This window comes from Corythoichthys intestinalis, chromosome 12 (genome assembly GCF_030265065.1).
Source record: "Corythoichthys intestinalis isolate RoL2023-P3 chromosome 12, ASM3026506v1, whole genome shotgun sequence".
Taxonomy (NCBI): Eukaryota; Metazoa; Chordata; class Actinopteri; order Syngnathiformes; family Syngnathidae; genus Corythoichthys; species Corythoichthys intestinalis.
In genome coordinates this window covers 46739298-46761734 of record NC_080406.1, presented here as the reverse complement: position 1 = coordinate 46761734, position 22437 = coordinate 46739298, and the positions used below count along the sequence as shown (strand labels likewise).

General features: G+C 39.6%; 1 protein-coding gene across 1 annotated transcript in view; it reads left to right on the top strand.

Annotated features, from left to right (window-relative positions):
* LOC130927172 (carbamoyl-phosphate synthase [ammonia], mitochondrial-like) overlaps nucleotides 1–22048 on the top strand; it is a 78116-nt gene extending 56068 nt beyond the window's left edge. The window contains exons 33-38 of the mRNA XM_057852802.1: nucleotides 5847–5921; nucleotides 7777–7875; nucleotides 9235–9294; nucleotides 14078–14184; nucleotides 20676–20805; nucleotides 21126–22048. Coding sequence (XP_057708785.1) covers nucleotides 5847–5921; nucleotides 7777–7875; nucleotides 9235–9294; nucleotides 14078–14184; nucleotides 20676–20805; nucleotides 21126–21233 — 579 coding nt within the window. The 3' untranslated portion in view covers nucleotides 21234–22048. The remainder of the gene's footprint in view (nucleotides 1–5846; nucleotides 5922–7776; nucleotides 7876–9234; nucleotides 9295–14077; nucleotides 14185–20675; nucleotides 20806–21125) is intronic.
* The last annotated feature ends 389 nt before the right edge of the window (nucleotides 22049–22437 follow it).

Here is a 22437-nt window from a genome sequence, read left to right as displayed (position 1 = left end):
GGACAAGATCGTCGATGACGCACAATTTAAACACGCTTAACCTAGCGAACGCAACAACAACTATGATCGGGGATTGCCACGAGTTAGCTTTCGGCTAACATCGCTAGCTTCTACTGTTCATTCCACAACAGTTGGCAGCTTTGCTTTGACAAAGTCATCAGTCATCTATTCAAAAATCACACTTACTTTTAGGCAAATCCTTGATCATAAGCAGACCGGTTGAGGAAGCAGGCAACTTCGAAGTGTTTGTAGCAGAGAACACTACTCGATGATGGTTTGAAATTCATTCGCTTAGTGCGAACAAAAGATGTCCATTTACGTGCACTGCTATCCTTCAGCCACTCATACATCTTTTCTTTCATACACCGCTGTGGCATCTTACCGAGAAGCAATGCAACAATACTGTGTGTATGGCGGATTTCCCTCGCAGTTCTCTGTGTGACGTCAATTCCAAAGATTTCCGAAGATTGTCGAAGAAAAGCATTTTCGTTGTCAAGGGCGTTGCTGTGGGTTAAACAAAGAATCTGGAAGGGTTGTGTTTAAAAAAAAAAACGAAAACATGCTTATAATTGTTTAGCCATTGATATTATTCAAAAACATAGTTGGCCAACCTTACTTCACATTTGGCCTTTAACTTCGTATGTTGAGGTACCACTGTACTGTTGCCATGGGCGTCGCCAGAATGTTTCACTGGAGCGCCTGCCCCAGTATAAATTTAACCCGTAAAAATAAATAAAATACTTTGGATTCTTCAGTCTACATAACATAAAATACACAATGTGCCTATTTAATACAGTCATGTTACTCTATTCACTCCATATACACAATCTGCACATGGCTGCTTAATATGGTCATTTATCCACGTAACTTTGGCTGTGATAGGCATATGAGTTGATACATCCGCGAAACACCTTGTGGAGATATGCTGCTTTCATATGTGTCGGGAGATCTGAGTTCCTAAGTTGGAAAATTGTTCTGATGTGTTGTAAAGTCGTGATGTCGGATAAAAACATGGTTGCTACAAAGAACAGTAACTTATTTTAATGCTCCAGTGATACATCACAAGTTGAGTGACTGTTTGTAGACACCATGTAATAGAAAATATTTTTTTTGATTACTCCAACAAGACGTGAATTCAGCATCAATATTACGATGTGTGTGCCAGTCATACAGTCGACGGTACAAATGACAACTTCCAACCTGCTTTACAGGTTAGTGTCAGATAAACTGCCCATCAATCTTGTTCGTTACCTCAGTGTTGATGTTTGTTTGGTTGGTTGAATTGTGAATTTATATGGTTCACTTTACTCTTTACGTATCAGGCAGTTAACTGTGGTAAACTACTCTGGTCGTAAATTGAAGTATCAGATTAGCTGCCGTCCTTTAGCTAACTGCCAATGGATACAATGACAATTAAATGCAATTTGAGTGAGAAGCTCTGACTCACGAGCTTTGTCTACTATTGTTAATATGATATGTGGTATTTGAACTGTATCAACACTGATGCTCTTTATTGCTATTTGATTACTGTATATGACCACAATGAATAGAATCAATCTGTATGAAATAATTGCCTAATAACGTCTAACAATTTTGTGTGTGTGCTTACGATAATTTCCAGCTGTTTTAGAAGCCTTTTATTTGTTCCTGCAGTCCCTGTGTTCTGTAACATGATGTATCATAATTTAATTTCTATTTGACTCAAACAGCATTACTCTTGCAAATAGATATTAGAAAGTTATTTGCTTGCAGCAAGGATAAATCAGCAAGGAGGAATGAGAGGTAAGCTAGGTAGCCCACCTAGGCAACATAAACCAGTTTTAAGTAAAAACCTACCAGTTGAGAAGCACTGATTCATTGCATAACACTTAGTGATATATTCCCATTTCTGTCCAGACAAAGTAGAGCAGCAGAGTGTAGGAAGAGGTGAAGGAGTGATGAAAGTTGATGAACATGAGCAGAGGTGAATTTGCTATCAACAAGGGATGTCCCAATTTTGGTTTTGAATACTGATGGCTGAAAAAAAAAAGAATGTTCCTTTATTACAAAAACTTGGATTTTCGTTTGGTTATACTGCATATAGTTTATAACTGTATTTCTGACTTTTTATGTCGGATAAGTGCTAAAAAATTTGCTCACTTGCCAGTACCCCCCGTGCCCCAATATTGTATTAGGTCTAGTGACGCTCCGTGACTGTTGCACCTATGCAATTTTTTAGTTTCCAATACAGATTCCAATACCAGGTGTTTGGTAGCCGCCGATGCCAATACTGTACCGATACGCTTTTTGAAAAAAAATTACATATTTTTTTCTTTAATACTGAATATTCTTCATACTCAGTAGTCGGGGTGTGACAAAATATCGAAATGGTGATATATCATGTTACTTTGTATCCTCAAAGGTTATCGATATGCTCCTGCCAAGTATCGAGATAGCGTTTTAAAAATGTGTCAATGTCTAAAAAAATAAACAAATAAACCAACAAGTTGCTACCAAAATCTTCCACTATAATAGTGTCTCAGTTAACTCTAAGGCTGCATTGACGGTGCTCGACGCCCAATCCATTTAGACTAGAAACATTCGTTCGTTCGAAACCAGAGCATTCAATCATTTAGTCCGATTTTCACGGCATTTACCGGTCACTTGCTATTCATTTTAGGACATTTACAGGTCATTTCCTGTTGAGTTTGAGTCACTGCCTATTCATTTGGGTGATTCCCAGGTCACTTCCTGTTATGTAGCACAAAATAAACAGGAAGTGACCCATAAATTACCCCAAATTCAACAGGAAGTAACTGAAAATCAACAGGTAAAGTACAGTGCCTTGCAAAAGTATTCGGCCCCCTTGAACCTTGCAACCTTTCGCCACATTTCAGGCTTCAAACATAAAGATATAAAATTTTAATTTTTTGTCAAGAATCAACAACAAGTGGGACACACTCGTGAAGTGGAACAAAATTCATTGGATAATTTAAACTTTTTTAACAAATAAAAAACTGAAAAGTGGGGCGTGCAATATTATTCGGCCCCCTTGCGTTAATACTTTGTAGCGCCACCTTTTGCTCCAATTACAGCTGCAAGTCGCTTGGGGTATGTTTCTATCAGTTTTGCACATCGAGAGACTGACATTCTTGCCCATTCTTCCTTGCAAAACAGCTCGAGCTCAGTGAGGTTGGATGGAGAGTGTTTGTGAACAGCAGTCTTCAGCTCTTTCCAAAGATTCTCGATTGGATTCAGGTGTGGACTTTGACTTGGCCATTCTAACACCTGGATACGTTTATTTTTGAACCATTCCATTGTAGATTTGGCTTTATGTTTTGGATCATTGTCCTGTTGAAAGATAAATCTCCGTCCCGGTCTCAGGTCTTGTGCAGATACCAACAGGTTTTCTTCCAGAATGTTCCTGTATTTGGCTGCATCCATCTTCCCGTCAATTTTAACCATCTTCCCTGTCCCTGCTGAAGAAAAGCAGGCCCAAACCATGATGCTGCCACCACCATGTTTGACAGTGGGCATGGTGTGTTCAGGGTGATGAGCTGTGTTGCTTTTACGCCAAACATATCGTTTTGCATTGTGGCCAAAAAGTTCAATTTTGGTTTCATCTGACCAGAGCACCTTCTTCCACATGTTTGGTGTGTCTCCCAGGTGGCTTGTGGCAAACTTTAAACGAGACTTTTTATGGATATCTTTGAGAAATGGCTTTCTTCTTGCCACTCTTCCATAAAGGCCAGATTTGTGCAGTGTACGACTGATTGTTGTCCTATGGACAGACTCTCCCACCTCAGCTGTAGATCTCTGCAGTTCATCCAGAGTGATCATGGGCCTCTTGGCTGCATCTCTGATCAGTTTTCTCCTTGTTTGAGAAGAAAGTTTGGAAGGACGGCCGGTTCTTGGTAGATTTGCAGTGGTCTGATGCTCCTTCCATTTCAATATGATGGCTTGCACAGTGCTCCTTGAGATGTTTAAAGCTTGGGAAATCTTTTTGTATCCAAATCCGGCTTTAAACTTCTCCACAACAGTATCTCGGACCTGCCTGGTGTGTTCCTTGGTTTTCATAATGCTCTCTGCACTTTAAACAGAACCCTGAGACTATCACAGAGCAGGTGCATTTATACGGAGACTTGATTACACACAGGCGGATTCTATTTATCATCATCGGTCATTTAGGACAACATTGGATCATTCAGAGATCCTCACTGAACTTCTGGAGTGAGTTTGCTGCACTGAAAGTAAAGGGGCCGAATAATATTGCACGCCCCACTTTTCAGTTTTATTTGTTAAAAAAGTTTAAATTATCCAATAAATGTTGTTCCACTTCACGATTGTGTCCAACTTGTTGTTGATTCTTGACAAAAAAATTAAATTTCATATCTTTATGTTTGAAGCCTGAAATGTGGCGAAAGGTTGCAAGATTCAAGGGGGCCGAATACTTTTGCAAGGTACTGTACCTTAAATGGCCCAAAATTACCTCATTGCCTGGCATTGGTTCCCACTGACGGCCATCGACGTTCAAACGAATTGGACGTCTGCTAGACCTCATTCCAATTCACAGCAGAAGCTTGTTATTCTGTTTATTAGTCGTTTGTAGAATATCATTGAATGATTTCCTGATCAACGTATTGATAATCATTGTATTGACATATCGTCAGATCATCGTTATTGTGAGCTTTGTATCACAAATCGTATCGTATCGTGAGGTACCAAGAGGTTCCCACTCCTACTCAGTACTCAGTTGAATGTAAAGTAATTGCTATCAAGGCTTGTTCAGAGACCGCTGAACTCATTGTCTGCTAGTGACGGCACTAGACTTCTAATCCATTTGAAGTAGGAGCGTTGGTAGCGAATGACTTCCACTTAGTTGGCGTCACATATGCAGATCTTGGCCAGAGGATGCAACAAATTTTATTTTTTGACGGCATTAGACGTCCAAATCCATCAAATGGCTTGGATGTCTGCTAGTGATAAACTAATTTAAATTCACAGCAGAAAGATGATTGAATGCCACACGACTGGATCATCATCTTGGGCTGTGCACAAAGTGCATTTTTGTCCATGCATAGCTGGCGGGTATCTTGGGCGAGGCAACCAGCGTTTGGAAACTAGTAAAAAATGCACAGCATCTGCACGTTATTTCTTTGTATTCGTCGATTGCATCATTTTAGTGCTGTATCAGTACTGACACCGACACTAGTATATAACACAAGTGTTGAGTAACCTGTGAATTTAAGTAAGTTTGTCATTACTAGACATCCAATTCATTTGAAGTGAGAGGGTGGTAGCGCCATCCATCCCACTTTAAATGGATTTAATGTTTGTCACGGTCAATGGCAGCCAATGAATTCTAATAATTCACACAATGTTACCCCTTGGCCTCGATGAAATGTTATTCTCTTTGTTAAAAAGTGTCATTTTATCTCATATTGTGTGAATAAGCGTATAGTCTAGTTTTTTGGCAGCCTTTGAACAGTGCCATGATAAGCTTTAACACGTTCCCTTCACATTGTTCCCTTGGATATTAGTATGCTCACATTACATTCAGCTGATTAGATAACTCACTTCAAGGATGACTCTTCCTGGCGGCCCCTGTCTGTGTGTGTGTGTTCAAACACTGGCATTCAGTTGCACTGCCCTTCCACTCAACAAGTTTTATCTGTAGGTGGCAGCAGTATCTGGGAAATTCCTATGTATTTGGAATATTTTATATGTTGAACTGCATTCTCAGACTTACTGTAAACTACCGGTAGTTGTTGATAAGAGTTTTATACAGTAAGTTAATATTCCGAGACTGGTTGAAACTCAACTGTTAAGCATGAAAAAACAACTTTCTTCATCTTTCCATTCACTAGGCACCCATGTTCTCTTGGCCGCGCCTGAGGGAAGCAGATCCTGTACTTCGTTGTGAGATGGCTTCAACAGGAGAAGTATATTCTTTAAAGTGACAATACCCATTCATCTCTTAGATTGTAGTTGTCTTGTTTGCTGAATGTGCAGTGAAACAGCCACTGTTGAATACAGTCTGAGCTTGCTTTTTTGAGTTTGAAACAATTTTTCGTAATGTTAGTGTCATGTTGTATTCCTCTTGTTGTGTTTGCAAGAGATCCTGACATGACGTACAGTGGTAAGAAAAAGTATCTGAACCTTTTGGAATTTCTGCATAAAATCACTGTCAAATGTGATCTGATCTTTTTCAAAATCACACACATGAAAATACAGTGTCTGCTTCAACTAAAACCACCCAAACATTTATAGGTTTTCATATTTTAATGAGGATAGCATGCAAACAATGACAGAAGGGGGAAATAAGTAATTGAACTCTCTGCCTAAGGAGACTTAAAGAGCAATTGAAACCAATTTTTACCAAACATTTTAAATCAGGTGTGGCACAATTACTGATGAGTGGTTTAAAACTGCCCTGCACACCATAAAGCACACACTTGGTAAGTAATGTCTTGATTAGAAGCATTGTCTGATGTGTATCATTGCTCAGTCAAAGGAGCTGTCTGAAGACCTGCCTTGTATAAAGCTGGGAAAGATACAAAACCATCTCTAAAAGTTTGGATGTTAATCAATCGAAAGTCAGAGAAGTTGTCTACAAATGGAGAGTTTGGCACTGTTGCTTCTCTCCCAAGGACTGACTGTCCACCACAGACGATGCCAAGAGTTCAGCACAGATTACTTAAAGAGCTAAAAAAAAAAAAAAACCCTAGAGTGTCTGCTAAAGACTTACAGAAACCACTGGCACAGTTCAGTATCTCTGTGCATACATCAACTATATGTGAAACTATGGCCAATAATGGTATTCATGGGAGGACTCTACCGAGGAAGCCACTGCGGTCTAAAAAACACATTTTTGCCTGTTGAATGTTCGCAAAAAGGCACATGGATTCGCCACAGCAATTTTGGCAAAATATTTTGTGGACTGATGACACCAAAGTTGAATTGTTTGTGAGTAACACACAACGGCATGTATGGAGGAAAAATGGAACAGCTCACCAACATCAACACCTCCTCCCCAACGTGAAGGATGGTGGAGGGAGCATCATAATTTGGGGCTGTTTTGCTACCTCAGGGCCTGGAAAACTTGCAATCTTTCAAAGGTTTATCAGGATGTTTTGCAGGAAAACCTGAGGCAGTCTGCCAGACAGTTGAAGCTAAAAGAGGATGGATGCTGAAACAAGACAATGATCCAAAAAACAGAAGTAAATCAACTTCAGTATGGTTTAAGATGAACAAAATACATGTTCTGGAGTGGCCAAGTCAAAGTCCAGACTTGAACCCCATTGAGATGCTATGGCATGACCTAAAGACAGCGATTCATGCCAGACAACCCAGGAATCTGACTGAACTACTGCAGTTTTGTCGAGAAGAATGGGCCAAGATTAGTCCTCATCGATGTTCCAGACTGACCTGCAGCTACAGGAAGCATCTGGTTGAAGTTATTGCTGCCAAAGTTGGGGAAGGGGGGGTACAAAATATTAAATGTGATCGTTCACTTACTTATTTTTCCACCTCCTGTCCATTATTTGCATACTATCCTCATTAAAATATAAAAACTATAAATGTTTGTGTGGTTTTAATTAAAGCAGATGCTGTTTTTTTCATCTGTGTGCTTTTGACAAAGATCAGATTTCATTTGATGGCGATTTTATGCAGAAATGTGATAAATTCCAAAAGGTTCAGATACTTTTTGATACCACTGTACGTCATGCATGCAAGATGTAAGTCAACTTACTCAGTAGAAATTTTAATGGAGTCATACCTATTTGTTCATTTTAGGTTGCCTGTTTTGGACCAAATATTTATTCAGCCTTTCTGAAGGCTATGCTTTCCACAGGCTTTAAGCTGCCACAAAATGGCATCCTAATTGGGATTCAGGTAAGGCTGTTTTACTTCAAGTATCACTTGACCACAGAATTTTGAGCTAACATAGATGTGCAAATGAGTCCCTTTTAATTATCTGTACAAAAAAAGTTTTCCTATCTTGAATCATTGATTCTAAAATACTGGTCCTGCCTGAATCACTTTCAACCTTTTAATGGGCAAATTATTTAGATGTTTTTTTAAATAACAAAAACAAAAAGTAGCCCTTTAAAGACCTGGCCCTCAAATACAAAAGATTAACATTTGATATACCCAAAATGCTGATGTCCACATGCATTGTGTGCGTGTGTATTAATGTTTAATATTAATTAGTATTTGTTTACAATTTTTTTTTAATATAGCGGTGGGAGTGATGGTGGTGGTGATAGTGCAATGATGATGACGATGTTGGGAAGTGACTGTATTTACATTGAATTTTTGGGGAGTAAATTGGGGGCGGGACCCAAAAAAAAGCTTGGCTTCTTCCCACTTCTTTTCGAGCTACGTATGTATGTATTTATTATTAATTTTTGTTAAAATCAACATTACTGGAACTATTGTTATTTGTTTTTCGCTATTCTTGCTGTTTTTGTTATTACTGCTCGAAATAAATTAATCAATCAATCAATCAATCAATCAATCAATCAATATGTATTATTTAATATAGTGTATTAATTAACTCACTGCCTGCCATTGACAACAATTACTTTAAACTGTAAGGACTTGCTATAAATGTTCATCTTTCAGTGCCATTGGCAACACTGAACAATCAATCAATTTGGACTGGGAGGGTTAGCAGTGATCATTCCCTGTCAGCCTCTCCCAGTCAAAATGAATTGCACATATTGCGCTATTTATGACAGCCAATGAGTTAAGTGAGTGATATATAAATGGTTAAAACAGCTCTAGAATAAAAATGAACATTAAATATTACACAGATGGCCAGTCACCAAAAGCTTGCCGATGAACTGTTTCATGTCACCACATACATGAGTTTGGGTAATTAAATCCCGCTGTCACTGTGACCTGTCAAACTGTGAGTTTGACTAATCCAACTTTAACAAAGCACTCATTACAAAGGTTGTGTAATTGGCACCCTTGGGGAAGTGGACCACTTCAAGGCAAATGCCTGGGGTCACAAATGCACTCCAACATGACTGACAGTTTCAGAACACAACTCTTAACGCTCATGTGAGTTTTCCTAGAGGTTTTAAGAAGGATTTTGGTATGAAGGCTATTTGCTTTGAATGTACATATTGAAGTAGTCTGACAAAACTGGCATTATGGTTTTATGCTGAAATGTGAGCTCCTTTTTTTGTTGATTTCTTTCTCCTTTTTTTATGTTTGTTTGTTTGTTTGTTTTTTTAATGCCAGCATTCTTTCCGACCGAATTTCCTGGCTACAGCCCATCAACTGAAAGAGGATGGCTTCAAGGTGGGTTCCAGAAATATTTTGTCTTTAAAATACGAACTTGACAACTTTAAATTCTCAAAGAACCATTGTGACTCTCTCCCAAAGAAGATGAACATTGACAGTCACCAATCCACATTAAGATTAAATAATTTTTGTGATTTTTGCATTTATTGAATTAATGAACTACTGTTGAGGACATATTTTATATCTAGGGATGGGAATCGAACTCCGATTCCCATTCCGAACCGGTTCCTAGTGTTTCGAGGCCTCAACATCACAATGAAAAAGCCTTAACGATCCCTTTAACGATTCCTAAAGACGCGTACTGCGTCATCACATGACGTGACGTGTCTTGTTGTCCAGACGCATCAAACTAGCATTCCGCCAAGAACCACTTGCTCCAAAGTTTGGCTACACTTCACCAGGAAAGAGGGTAAAAATGAAAGGTTACGATGGTTTAGCACGAGCATTGCAGCCGTAAACATAACAACGACAGCATGTAGGTTCAAACGCTCGAAAGTGTGTCTTCACTTCACACGAGGAAAAATTACAACAAAGCGACTTGCAGTCATTGCAAGGCGGAGTTAACTGCATCGGGAGGGAATACAACTGTACTGTCCTCACCGAGAAGCTAAGGCTCAGTCCTGGCTATACAGCAAGCTAAACTCCTAAATGACAATGCAGAAGACGTTGGTATAATATGCTGACTTTATTCAGCCGTGGTTATGAAACCGTCACATGAAGAGTGAAACTAAAAATAGAAATGAAACAAATCAATTTCGTCCCCAATAACAAACAGGTTCGCATCAACGTAAATCAGCGATGATCAGATGCTAATACAGTAATAACAATTGCACACAGCTTGCATTAGCACATCATTCAAACCAATACACAACTGGATTGTGTCCAATCGTGAGTGGAAACACACAACAACAACACAAAAGATGATACATACAGGCGTTGCCTCTGTAGATATTTTACAAACATTAACAAAGAACGTAGGCTCGTAGCAGTGTTTCCCTCGCTCACTAACTCGCTCACTCACTCGCATGCTTTGTAGCTGCACTTCTTCTTCGCGTTTAAGTGCGCTCTTCTTCACGTGAGCGCGTTCTTCTTCGCGTGAGGAAGCGCAAGGGCGCCCCCACTTGAGCGTGAAAGCACACTAAAAACTAAAAGGCATGTATTTCAATTTAATTGTAAATAATACACTTTAACACATATTACCAAAGGCATAACAACAATCTTTCTGCCAATATATACCATTTATTTTTTATTTCTTTTAGAAAAATGTAAAATGTTACACATTCTCGTGTATATGCTACTTATTTCCACAGTTAACATTGAGATCTTGGGCCTCTTTTGACCTCGTTGTGAGTTTGTAAGGTTGTGACTTCTGATTAAACAAACTCGATGCCAATCAAAACGTTTGTTCTTCTTTTTCCTCAAATTAGAATTGATAAGAGAATCAATAAAGAATCGAATGGTTAAGCAATATCGATAATGGAATCTGAATCGTAAAAATCGTATCAATTCCCATCCCTATTTATATCTGCATGAAACTAAAATATTTTGAACTCAAAACTAATTTAAGTGAAGGTTACTATTAAGTAGAAGATCAAACGTCTTTTTGAGTCCTTCACTCTTCATGAAACTACAGTAAGACTTAAATTATCCACCTGTAGCGAACCAACATTGCAAATCAGTTCTGTCAAGCAAGAAGCATTGAACTTTAAATAAGAAAGTACAACCGTGAGCCCTTGCTACTTCACGATTCAAACTTCGCGCCCTCAGTCCATCGCTGATTTTTTTTTTTTATTATTAAAAAAAACAAAATACAGATGAGCTGTCCCGAGCCGATCGCATAGTCTCACTCTCGCTCCCTCCATCCCTCTCCCTGCTCTTTGTTCGTCAGCTCGTGCACTGGGGTTGCTTTTTAAAGTTAACGATGTTGACAGATGTTTGGGTTTGATCTTGCCACAGATGCTTGTAAGCCAAAACTTCAAAGCGCCGCATGCGTCAATCATCGTTTAACTTGTTAAACAGTTGCTGTGGCAACTCATTATGTGTAAGTGAGCGGCTTCAACAGATTTGAGTGGACTCACTTAATAAAGCATTTAATGAAGCCAAGCATTTTTCTACTACTTTTTTCTTTTTTAAAAATAATTCGGTGTGACAGTAACATGTTTAAAACTTAAAACTAATTATTACATTTGAAATGCTTAAAAAAAAAAAAAAATAAATAAATAAAAATGGTACCTCAACATACGATCGTTTCGACACACGATCATTTCGACATCCGACGTAAGATTTGTCTCGCCATGTGTTTGTACATCCGACGAAATACTACAAATACGACGATTTATGACAGCAAGACGGATGCACTGCAGATTTTCTTGTGGGAGAAATCAATATGGGTTCCAAGAATGTTAAAACAGTTGGTAAAAAAGACATAATGTGAGGCTTACCATTGAAATGAAGATCGAAATGATAGAAAAATATGAACGTAGGGTGCGTGTCCGTGAACTGCTTGACAATACTCCGACCTCCATTCGCCAGTCTTTATAAGTTAAGATGACAATTATTATTGTGGTAAGATCGCCAAAGACATTGCCAGCTTCGTCAAGTTTTTAATCATTTATTCAAGAGCTTGTGCAACACAACACGCCAACTGTCCACGGCAGTTGATGCCAGCAACAACACAATGTTAAAAGAGAAATCCCTACACCATAGCAACAACGATACCATTGTGTCTGGTAGATGTGCAGTTACCCTTAATTCCAGTATGGCCAACTAAATAAGCATGTTCCCAGGAGTTACGGGTTGCAACCCACGATTTTAGGAGTATTAGCTTAAAGTGCCTATGACAGCAAAAAGCATGTTTTTTTCATATTTTTCGCGGTATTTTATGCTCCTGAATGAAATGGACCGCTTGAATGTGTGTGGAAGCGATCGCTATATTTACTGTATCTAGTTTTTTGAATCCCGTGACATGAAAATGAGTGACTTCCGGCTCCAGTCTCGAGTTGAGAAAGAGGGCGCTGTGATGTGTACGGTAGAAGGAGTCCTCTTCACTGTCCAGCCGTACTGTTGTATGAGAAGGACTAAGGATTCAGCTGATTTTGCGGATTAATCCGTTTATTTTTCGCATCACGCCAGCCAACGGCTGCAGAAAAATTTTGCCGCACCAGGGGGAGGCGTGTGAGCCTTTTTGGGGTTTCAAAAGGTTCCCATTCACCGGTGGATATTGGCCAAAACAAGCCCTACTACTGTGGGACCACTGGACTTACGAGGAAGTGAGTAAACATCGTGTTTTGTAATATGTCAGATACTGGGATCGTTTTAATATGTAGGTGGCTTGCGTTTTGTGGCTGACATGCTCCTTGTCCACTCGGCTGACAACACCGGCGGCTTGTCGCACATCCCCCCCGCCAGGAGAGCACTATACTCGGTTTATTGCCCTCCTAATTTGCCCAGTGTTCTGTCAAACTTTGAACCCCATCAGAAATTGCAACTTTGTTTAAAAAATGGCCGCGAATACAGCGATTGCAAAGTAAACACTAAAAACTTTCTTTAAATAAAGGACTATTTACTCACGTTTCATCATGGATGGGCAGGTAGAAAAGATCTCCTAAGACACATTCTGTTTGTCATGTTGGCTGCACAACAACTGCACGCCGCTCTTTGTTTATGGCGTCACCGTGTAGTAAAGCATTATTTTTAATTATATTAGTGTTGACCATGTGGCAGCTACGCGTTCCTCCGACGTCGGCCAGTTTGTCTGGTGGTACTCTCCAGCTGCTTCCTCGGCGAGCTCTCCTGTCCGTAGTAGTAGGGGAACGAGCTGTAACTTGCTCTCCCCCGGGCGAGTTGCCGATCGGCGAAGACAATCGACAACCCTGCAACAGTGTGACATGATCCGGGCTAGTTTTTCGCTTCAAAAATGAAAATCACGCTTTGAGACGTCACTCCTTTCGGGTTAGCATGTCAGCTAGCTGTCACGAGTCTTGGTTTGTTGGTTTGTTTACATTCGCGGAAGGCGGGGGGCAGAGAAATGTCGAAAGCCTGACTAACAACTGCCCATAATATAGCGTTCGGGAGATGGGACAGTAAAGGTGAAGTCGACAGTTTTGACCATTATGGAGTAATTTTGCCATGCCGTACTGAATAAATGCATTTTTATTATTTTATATTCCATTTAGCACAAGATGTTATTTGTCATGACCATACCATTTATTTAGCAATTGGGAAAAATACTTCGATAAAAAGAATATCCTTTAAAAAGATTGGAGTAGAGAGACTGAAACAATGACTTTTTGCGGCTCTCTTCGTCGCATTATCCTCGTTCTGAATAATTCCCCCTCAATGGGCTGCATACTAAATCAGATGAAACCATTCTCCCGCTGACGTTAGCCATCTGTTGGGGACGCTAGAGCCCTATAATGGTAGGCGTGGCTAGACGGCGAATTAAAACACTAAATTCTCGTAATCTGCGCTTTGCCAAATTGTTGTATATCGTTGAATCGTCTCAAAATATGATTCTAATTCACATAATAATGCTATTTAAGACTTTTTTATCATGTTGTACGCACTTTAAGTAAATACTATGACTTGTCCATAGTTGTGGATGTTAATCTTTTTTTTCGCATGCTCTGCGATCGACTTTCAACCTTATAAGGTTGCTCCTGTTAAGCCATGATAAAACTTCACATTTTACTTCGAGGTTCCAGTGTATATGAATCAGCATTCTCACTTTATGTTGCCATTACTTAAGACTATTTTTATTTTCCCCTATGCTGTCCTGCAGCTCTATGCTACTGAATCCACCTCAGCTTGGCTTTGCGCCAACGATGTGCCAGCAACTCCAGTAGCCTGGCCAACCAAAGGACAGAGCAGTTTGCCCAGTATTAAGAGGTTTGGTTTAATTTATCTTGACCCTGATTTATTGTCTTTGCCATTCATATACAGTACTAACAAAGTCTGCTTTTAACAAGTAGAGCCAAACATCCCTGAAGGGCTGCCAAAGTTATAAGCAAACCTTTTTTAAATTCCAAATTAGGATATCTGATCAGCATATGATGCTGAGATCTGAGGGCAAACTCCTTCATTATCTCTGTTATATGCTGCCAAGATCAAAGTCAGAGCAGAATACTCAGAAGTCCACTTCATTGGATTTGGGGAGGAATATGGAGAATGAAAACAGTCTTCTTTCTACTACACTAGCATGACAGCAATGTGAAACACAAAATAGGAGGTGAAAGTAGCATTATTATTATCATTACGAAATGTTTAATTTGTATAAGATGCACTTAATTGTTATAATATACACTCAAAGGTAAATATTTCATATTTGTAATCTCACAATGACATATTTGTAATCATGACAATGCGTTGTACTCCATTGGTGCTTCAGTTCAGTTTTGATGTTTTGAACAAGTTTATTTCTGTGTACAACGCACCTTGAAGGTTACTTTAGTTCTAGGGCAATGCCTCCGCAAAGATAATATGACTATGCAACAGTGATGCCATCTGTTTGAAATGTGTTGTTGCTGCGATTACACTGACACGCATTGAAACACACAAGTCTGGCAGGCATCAGCTGTGCAAGGTGGCACACAGGCCAACTCTTTATTGAGGAACATGACCTGTATTCTTACCGTCATCTGTCTGTCACATCTTCTTTTGGAGCCCAGATGTGATTCCACCCTTTGTCAAGCATGTAAAAGTAGGCCGTCCACAGCATATGTGACTGTGGTTAAGGAATAGTGTATTTAAAAAAAAAAAAAAAATACAGAGAAATACAGTGATATGAAAATGTATCTTAACTTTTTGGAATTCTCACATTTCTGCATAAAATCTGCATAAAATAATTTGATCTGATCTTTGTCAAAATCACACAGATGAAAAAACAGTTTCTGCTTTAACTAAAACCACAGAAACATTTATAGGTTTTCATAGTTTAATGAGGATAGGTAGGTATGAAAGCTATGACAGAAGGGCGAGAAATAAATAAGTGAACCATCACATTTGATATTTTTACCCTGCATTTGGCAGCAATGACTTCAACCAGACACTTAACCCTTTAGGGTCTGGGCCTATTCTGTCTGATTTTGCATGCCTTTGAAGTTGCCTTTATATTTCAAAGAAAGAATTATTTACGATGGCCTGGTTTGGTACCTTTTTTTTGTGACACCTTGAACTTCATGTCCAAATTGTTGTTTCCTTCTCTGACCAATTATAAATCATCATTTTGGGCCCAAAAAGACCAAAAATTCCAAAATTGTTTTGTCAAAATTTTTAGTATTGATGTCCAATTGACAACCAAACATGCGTAACGAACCGTTTTGAAACTTTGTAATATTTATTAAACATGTTAGGATGAAAATTCAACCAAAAAAATTTAGAATAAATAGTCTTATGTTTGACAATTCAACATAAACAACAGGTATAGCCATAGGCGTTTTTTGCCTTTATACATGCTCTAGTCAAAACAGGTTATATACAGCAGACCAAACCGTGAAGAACAGTGAAAAAATATATACCATCTAACACAAAAAGTGTTTAGAGGCCATCTCTTTATGAGTTTAGGTATTGCGGCCCATCACCTGATGAAAACTATGCACTAAGCTTCTTGAACACACATTTGTATACACAAATTGAGAAGACTGATTGGTGGTGGGGGGGGGGAGAAATATATATATATATATATATATATAACATTGGAAAAAAAAGTATTTTCAAAAATATTTACAATAAACAAGTTAAATTTTTTTCAGGCATGCCACTCCGAAAAGCAGTTTTGTCCTGGAATTAGACACAGGGCTACATCACACAGCACACACTTCCATGGGGTGTCGGTCCTCTTTCCACCCTTCCATTTTCATTTCACTTTACTTTCATTTTCACTATAAATGTACATGAAAAAAAATCAGTATTTAAGAAAATAATAAAGTATAAAATAAAAATATATACAGCAATAAATAATAATGGAAATCTATATGTATGACAATAGAAAGAATACCATAGCTGAATATGTGCTACATCCCTAATCTTCATATAGAAAGAAGAACACCACAAATTATAAATTCCTGCCTGGGATACCCACAGTGCACGTACGACTTCGATCTGATATGCACATTTTATTATTATCTACACAAACACACACTTATATTGCATCAAAATTAACTTTGTCTTGCAATATAAAAAGAAACTTTCAAAAGAAACTTTTTCAGCATAAAAAAAAAAAAAAAGTGAGTTGGCTTACCTCTGCTCGTCGATGGCGTCACCCACGTGTTCAAATCTGTCACTATCTTCACTCGAGGACTCTTCCGAAGAAGACGATGATGACGAATTTGGACCATCCTCTTCCTCAAGTTGATCAAAAAGCACAATTGCTTGCGCTAAATTTAGTTTTCCGTTCATTCTCAAAATCACACAAAGTCCCTCGCTCGATCCAAACGGCCGTCGCTCGCCACCTCGCTGCTTCAGAACACTCCTCCCTCTCGTTCGGTGGAACCTCGCACGGCAGTTATATTTATAAAAAAAAAAAAAAAACGCATTTTGTGCTTCCACTGTGACTTCGAAAGGGTTCGTTTGATTTGTTTTTTTCATGGAGCTTCCGTTTTGAAAAAGGACAAGAAATGATGGAAATATAGACATAAACAAATGATCCATGCAGCGTTTTAATGTTTTTTTGAGAGGACAATAAAACTATAAAACTTAAATGACAATATTTCACGTTTTAGTTGGTCGATTGACTTCAAATAATAACGAGAGTAAACCGCAACTTCCGCACTTTAAAACGAGACCAACCAACGGCATATGGGTGACGCAATTAAAACGTGAGGGCGCTTCAAAGACGACGTGCGCTGAGGACGCGCCGGCGCGTCCTTCGACTCTCAAGGGTTAACGTAGCTGCAGATAAGTCTGGCACATCGATCAGGACTAACCTTGGACTATTCTTGTCAACAAAACTGCTGTATTTCAAACAGATTCCTGGGATGTCTTTAGGTCGTGCCACAGCATCTCAATGGGGTTCAAGTCTAGACTTTGACTTGGCCATTCCAGAACGTGTATTTTGTTCATCTGAAACCATTCTGAAGTTGATCTACTTCTGTGTTTTGGATCATTGTCTTGTTGCAGCATCCTCTTTTTAGCTTCAACTGTCTGACAGACGGCCTCAGGTTTTTCTGCAAAAACATCCTGTTAATTTTTTTGAATTTATTCTTCCATTAATGATTGCAAGTTGTCCAGGCCCTGAGGTAGCAAAACAGCCCTAAATTATGATGATCCCTCCACCATGCTTCTTGGTGGGGATGAGGTGTTGATGTTTGTGAACTGTTCCATTTTTCCTACACACATGATGTTGTGTGTTACTTCCAAACAATTCAACTTTGGGTTTCATCAGTCCACAAAATATTTTTCCAAAACTTCTGTGGAGTGTCCAAGTGCCTTTTTGCGAACATTAAACGAGCAACATTGTTTTTTTTTTAGACAGCAGTGGCTTCCTCCGTGGAGTCTTCCCATGAACACCATTCTTGTCCATAGTTTTACATATAGTTGATGTGTGCACAGAAATATTGGACTGTGACAGTGATTTCTGTAAGTCTTTAGCAGACACTCTAGGGTTCTTTTTTTTTTTTACCTCTCTTAGTATTCTGCGCGAACTCTTGGCGTCATCTTTGGTGGACGGCCACTCCTTGATAGAGAAGCGACAATGCCAAACTCTCTCCATCCAAACAACTTCTCTGGCTGTCGATTGATGAACATCCAGTCTTTCAGAGACAGTTTTGTATCCCTTCCCAGCTTTATACAAATCAACAATCCTTGATCGCAGGTTTTCAGAAGGCTCTTTTCACAGAGCCATGATGCACATCAGACAATGCTTCTCATCAAGACAATTCTTACCAGCTGTGTGTTTTATAGTGGACAGGGCAGCTTTAAACCACTCATCAGTGATTGGGCATACACCTGACTTAAATTGTTTGGTAAAAATTGATTTCAATTGCTCTTTAAGTCTCCCTAGGCAGAGGGTTCACTTAGTTATTTTTTCCCCCTTCTGTCATTGTTTTCATGCTATCCTCATTAAAATAAGAAAACCTATAAATGTTTGGGTGGTTTTAGTTCAAGCAGACACTGTTTTTACATCTGTGTGATTGTGACAAAGATCAGGTCACATTTGATGGTGATTTTATGCAGAAATGTGAGAAATTTCAAAAGGTTCGGATACTTTTTCATACCACTTTACATGTCATGCATGTATAAAAGTCATGCATGGATAAAAATAGGGACATTTAACTCTTTCACTGCCGTCGACAATGATATACGTCCATTTTTGTGACTATTTTCATCATTCTGCTGTGAACTACAGTGACTTTAGCACCACTAGATGTAAAATCCATTTTAACTGGGCGGGTGGCTGCAAATGAACGTTCGCTCTTTCGCTTCCAACACTCCCGCTTAAATGCATTGGATGTATACCGCTGTCATTAGCAGCCAATGAGTTAACAATCAAAAGAAAAAATAGAAAAAAAAAATTGTGCGACCCCCAAATGAAACCGCTGCCGCAAAACAATATGACACAAATGAGAGTGTCCTCTCGAACCAATTAAGTCACTTTCATCTTGCTAACATAGGCTATTTGTCTGCATCTATTTGTGATGCAACCCACGAAGCATAACATAAAACATAGAAATAACCAATACTGCTGACACCTGTGATGAAAATGAGCTTAATTGTTTACCACAATAGCATGTTATGTTTTATCCACACCCAGTTAGACTACACATCATACAGTCTACCTGCTAACTTGATACAGGATACAGTCATGTGAACAAATTAGGACACCCCATTAAATATTCAGTTCTTTATTAAGAAATGTTCGCATATCAATGTCTGATCTTGTTTTTCTTTATCTCTGGGAAAGAAAGTGATTGAATTACAGGTAAACAACAAAAACTAACATTGTTTTACTCATTAAACCAAACATAGCAACAAAATGTATAATATAAATATTCTAACTCAGGAAAAAGTGAGAACACCCTACCACCTAATCGCTAGTCTTACGCCCTTTGGCTGAAATAACTTCAGTGAGACGCTTTTTGTAGCCATCTACCAGTCTTTGACATTGGTCTGAAGAAAGTTTGCCCCACCCCTCAACGCAGAATACTTTCAACAGGGACTGACTGTTGGAAGTGAGGAAAAAACACCATGGTGAGATCAAAGGAGCTTTCTAAGGCCTTCAGAAAGAAGATTGCAGACACTTTTGAGTCTGGTAAGGGATTTCAAAAGATCTAAAAATAATATGAAATAAGCCATTCCACCGTCCGGAAAATAGTCTACAAGTGGAGGACATTCAAAACAACTGCCAACATGCCCTGGTCTGGCCGCCCAAGCAAGTTCACCTGGAGAGCAGACCGCAAGATGCTCAAAGAAGTCTCCAAAACCCTAAAATGTCATCACGGGACCTACAGCAGGCTCTTGCTACTGTTGATGTGAAAAAAGTGCATGCCGCTACAATCAGAAAGAGACTTCACAAGTTTAACCTTCATGGGAGGTGTGCAAAGAGGAAACCTTTGCTCTCCAAGAAGAACATGAAAAGTCCAGGACTTCTGGAATAATGTTCTTTGGACATATTAATCTAAAATTGAATTATTTGGACACCAGAACAGAGGACATGTTTGGCGTAAACCCAATACAGCATTCCAGGAAAAGAACCCCATACAAATTGTGAAGCATGGAGTTGGAAGTGTCATGGTTTGGGGATGCTTTACTGCTGCAGGACCTGGCCAGCTCTCCATCATAAAATCCACCATGAATTGTATCGTGTATCAGAGGGTGCTTGAGGAACATGTGATATCATCTGTGAAAGAAATTAAAGGTAAAGCGAAACTGGACCCTGCAACATGACAATGACCCAAAACATACTAGTAAATCCACCAAGGACTGGCTAAAAAGGAAGAAATGGAGAGTCCTGGAATATCTGTACAGGCAAGAAACCCCTCAAACATCTCGCAGCTGAAAGTATTCTGCGTTGAAAAGTGGGGCAAACTTTCTTCAGACCGATCTCCAAGACTGGTAGCTACAAAATGCGTCTCACTGAAGTTATGGGGGTAACACTGGCTATTAGGTGGTTGGGTGTCCTAACTTTTTCCCCAGTTAGAAAATGCATTTTTGTTTATATAGTTGGTTAAATGAGTAAAACAATGTAATTTTTGTTGTTTACCTACAATTAAATCACTTTCTTTCCCAGAGATAAAAACGAGATCAGACGTTGATATGTGAACATTTCTTAATAAAGAACTGAATATTTCAACGGGTGTCCTAATTTTTTCACATGACTGTAGGCGCTTATAGGTGTTTATATATAATCATATGAGTCTGTTTTTGTGTGTGTGTTTATCTAGCTTGATCAGTGAGGGTCATATTGACCTGGTGGTGAACTTGCCTACTAACAACACACGCCACTTGAAGGATAACTTCCTCATTCGCAGAATGGCTGTTGACTACGGCGTACCTCTGATCACAAATGATCAGGTTAGTTCGAGTTTGGTCTTTCGTACTCTTTTCTGTTTCGTCTTATTCACTGCTATTGACGGTGATAAGATGCCCAAACCATATGACCTCTTAGCTCAGACAGACTGGACATGTACTTGTGACAAACTTATTCTAATACACAGCAGATAAAAAGAGCCACACACGGCTCGAGCTGGTAGGTTTCCTTTCATTGTCAATAGCACTGAAAGTTTTAAATGTACAATTTGGAGACTAAATTCTTCTTGTAAATTCAAAAGTACAGTCGACTGTCTGTATTTCTGATGGATCAAAACAATGTTTTCCCCCTTTCCTTGGCTAAGGTTGCAAAGCTGTTTGCCGAGGCAATTGGCTATGCAGGTGAGCTTGACTCCAGCAGCCTTTTCCACTACCGGCAGAGAGAAGACCAACACAGAGAATGTGGACATTAATGCTAGCTGTTACTTCTGTGACCTCAACTACATTTTCTCTTAAAGTGAGCAAACTTCTGTCTTAGTGAAACCGGTTTTCCAATAGCTCCATCAAGGTAAAAAAAATGCAGCAGCATTCAGCTTGTCACGATCTTTTTGGATCAACATTGTATTTTTTCTTGTATTTCTTCTTAACATTTTCTTGCTGCATCAAGATGCATTTCAAAAAGCTATGTAAGGCTAAATTTTAATTTGTGTTCATCCCCATATAAGGAGAACCAGTTCTAATATGTGGTGATGAATGCAGTTTTACCTTGACTTTACTCTGCGTCTGAGCTCGTGACTCAAATATTTTAAACTAGAGGAGCGCTCTTAAACAGCAGTACTCTGCCTTCATCCATCCATCCATCCCTCCATTATCTGCTGCTTAATCAGGGGTCTGGTCACGGGGGCAGCCTCTTTAACAGGGGCAGCTCAGCATTCCGTCTCCCAAGCTACTTCAACCAACTCCTCCGGTGGGATCCCAACTCCGCCTAAGAAGCCAAATTCCAAATATTGCCATATTCTTTGACCTGATCTTTTTCATCATATCATCGACCCTGAAAATTAGAGTTAAAGCAACACTAGGTAACAAAAGAGGAGTGTGATAGCTAGGCTACTTGCTAACTCGAACCGAGCGGCTCTTCCAAGTCTCCTGCTCGCCTTCCGAACATGAAAAATCACACAAAACTACCCCGACTCATGTCACACTTGGCGGCAGGGGTGATTGCCTTGACTGATCAGCCAGCCCCCGGTGGCGAGCTGGGGACGCAGCTGGGGAATGAACCCCGAAAATGGTGCATTCTTGGTGGACAAACCGGCCGACGTTGGAGCGCGTGGCTGCCTGAGCCCAAGCCGAGGTTAGCGCTGTCTCGGCCAGCACACGGAGAGGGCCGAGAGGGGTAGAAGTCTCTACACAATCGAGAGCCACAGACGTGACTGCCTGAGCAGCGCCCCCCCCCCCCCCCCCCTTCATCGACCATGGTGTGCGACAGGCCGCCAGTCGTTGGCCAAGGAAAGTGGCTACTCCCGCCTTCTCGGTTGACAGGGAGCATTGTCACCCACAAAATGCAAGCCACTGCCTTATTAAATCATGTGCCATCATCCCAGTATTTGACATGATAAAAAAAAAAAAAAAACGCTCTATTGTCATTCTTGTTTTGCCCATTCTTTTTGAAACCCAAAA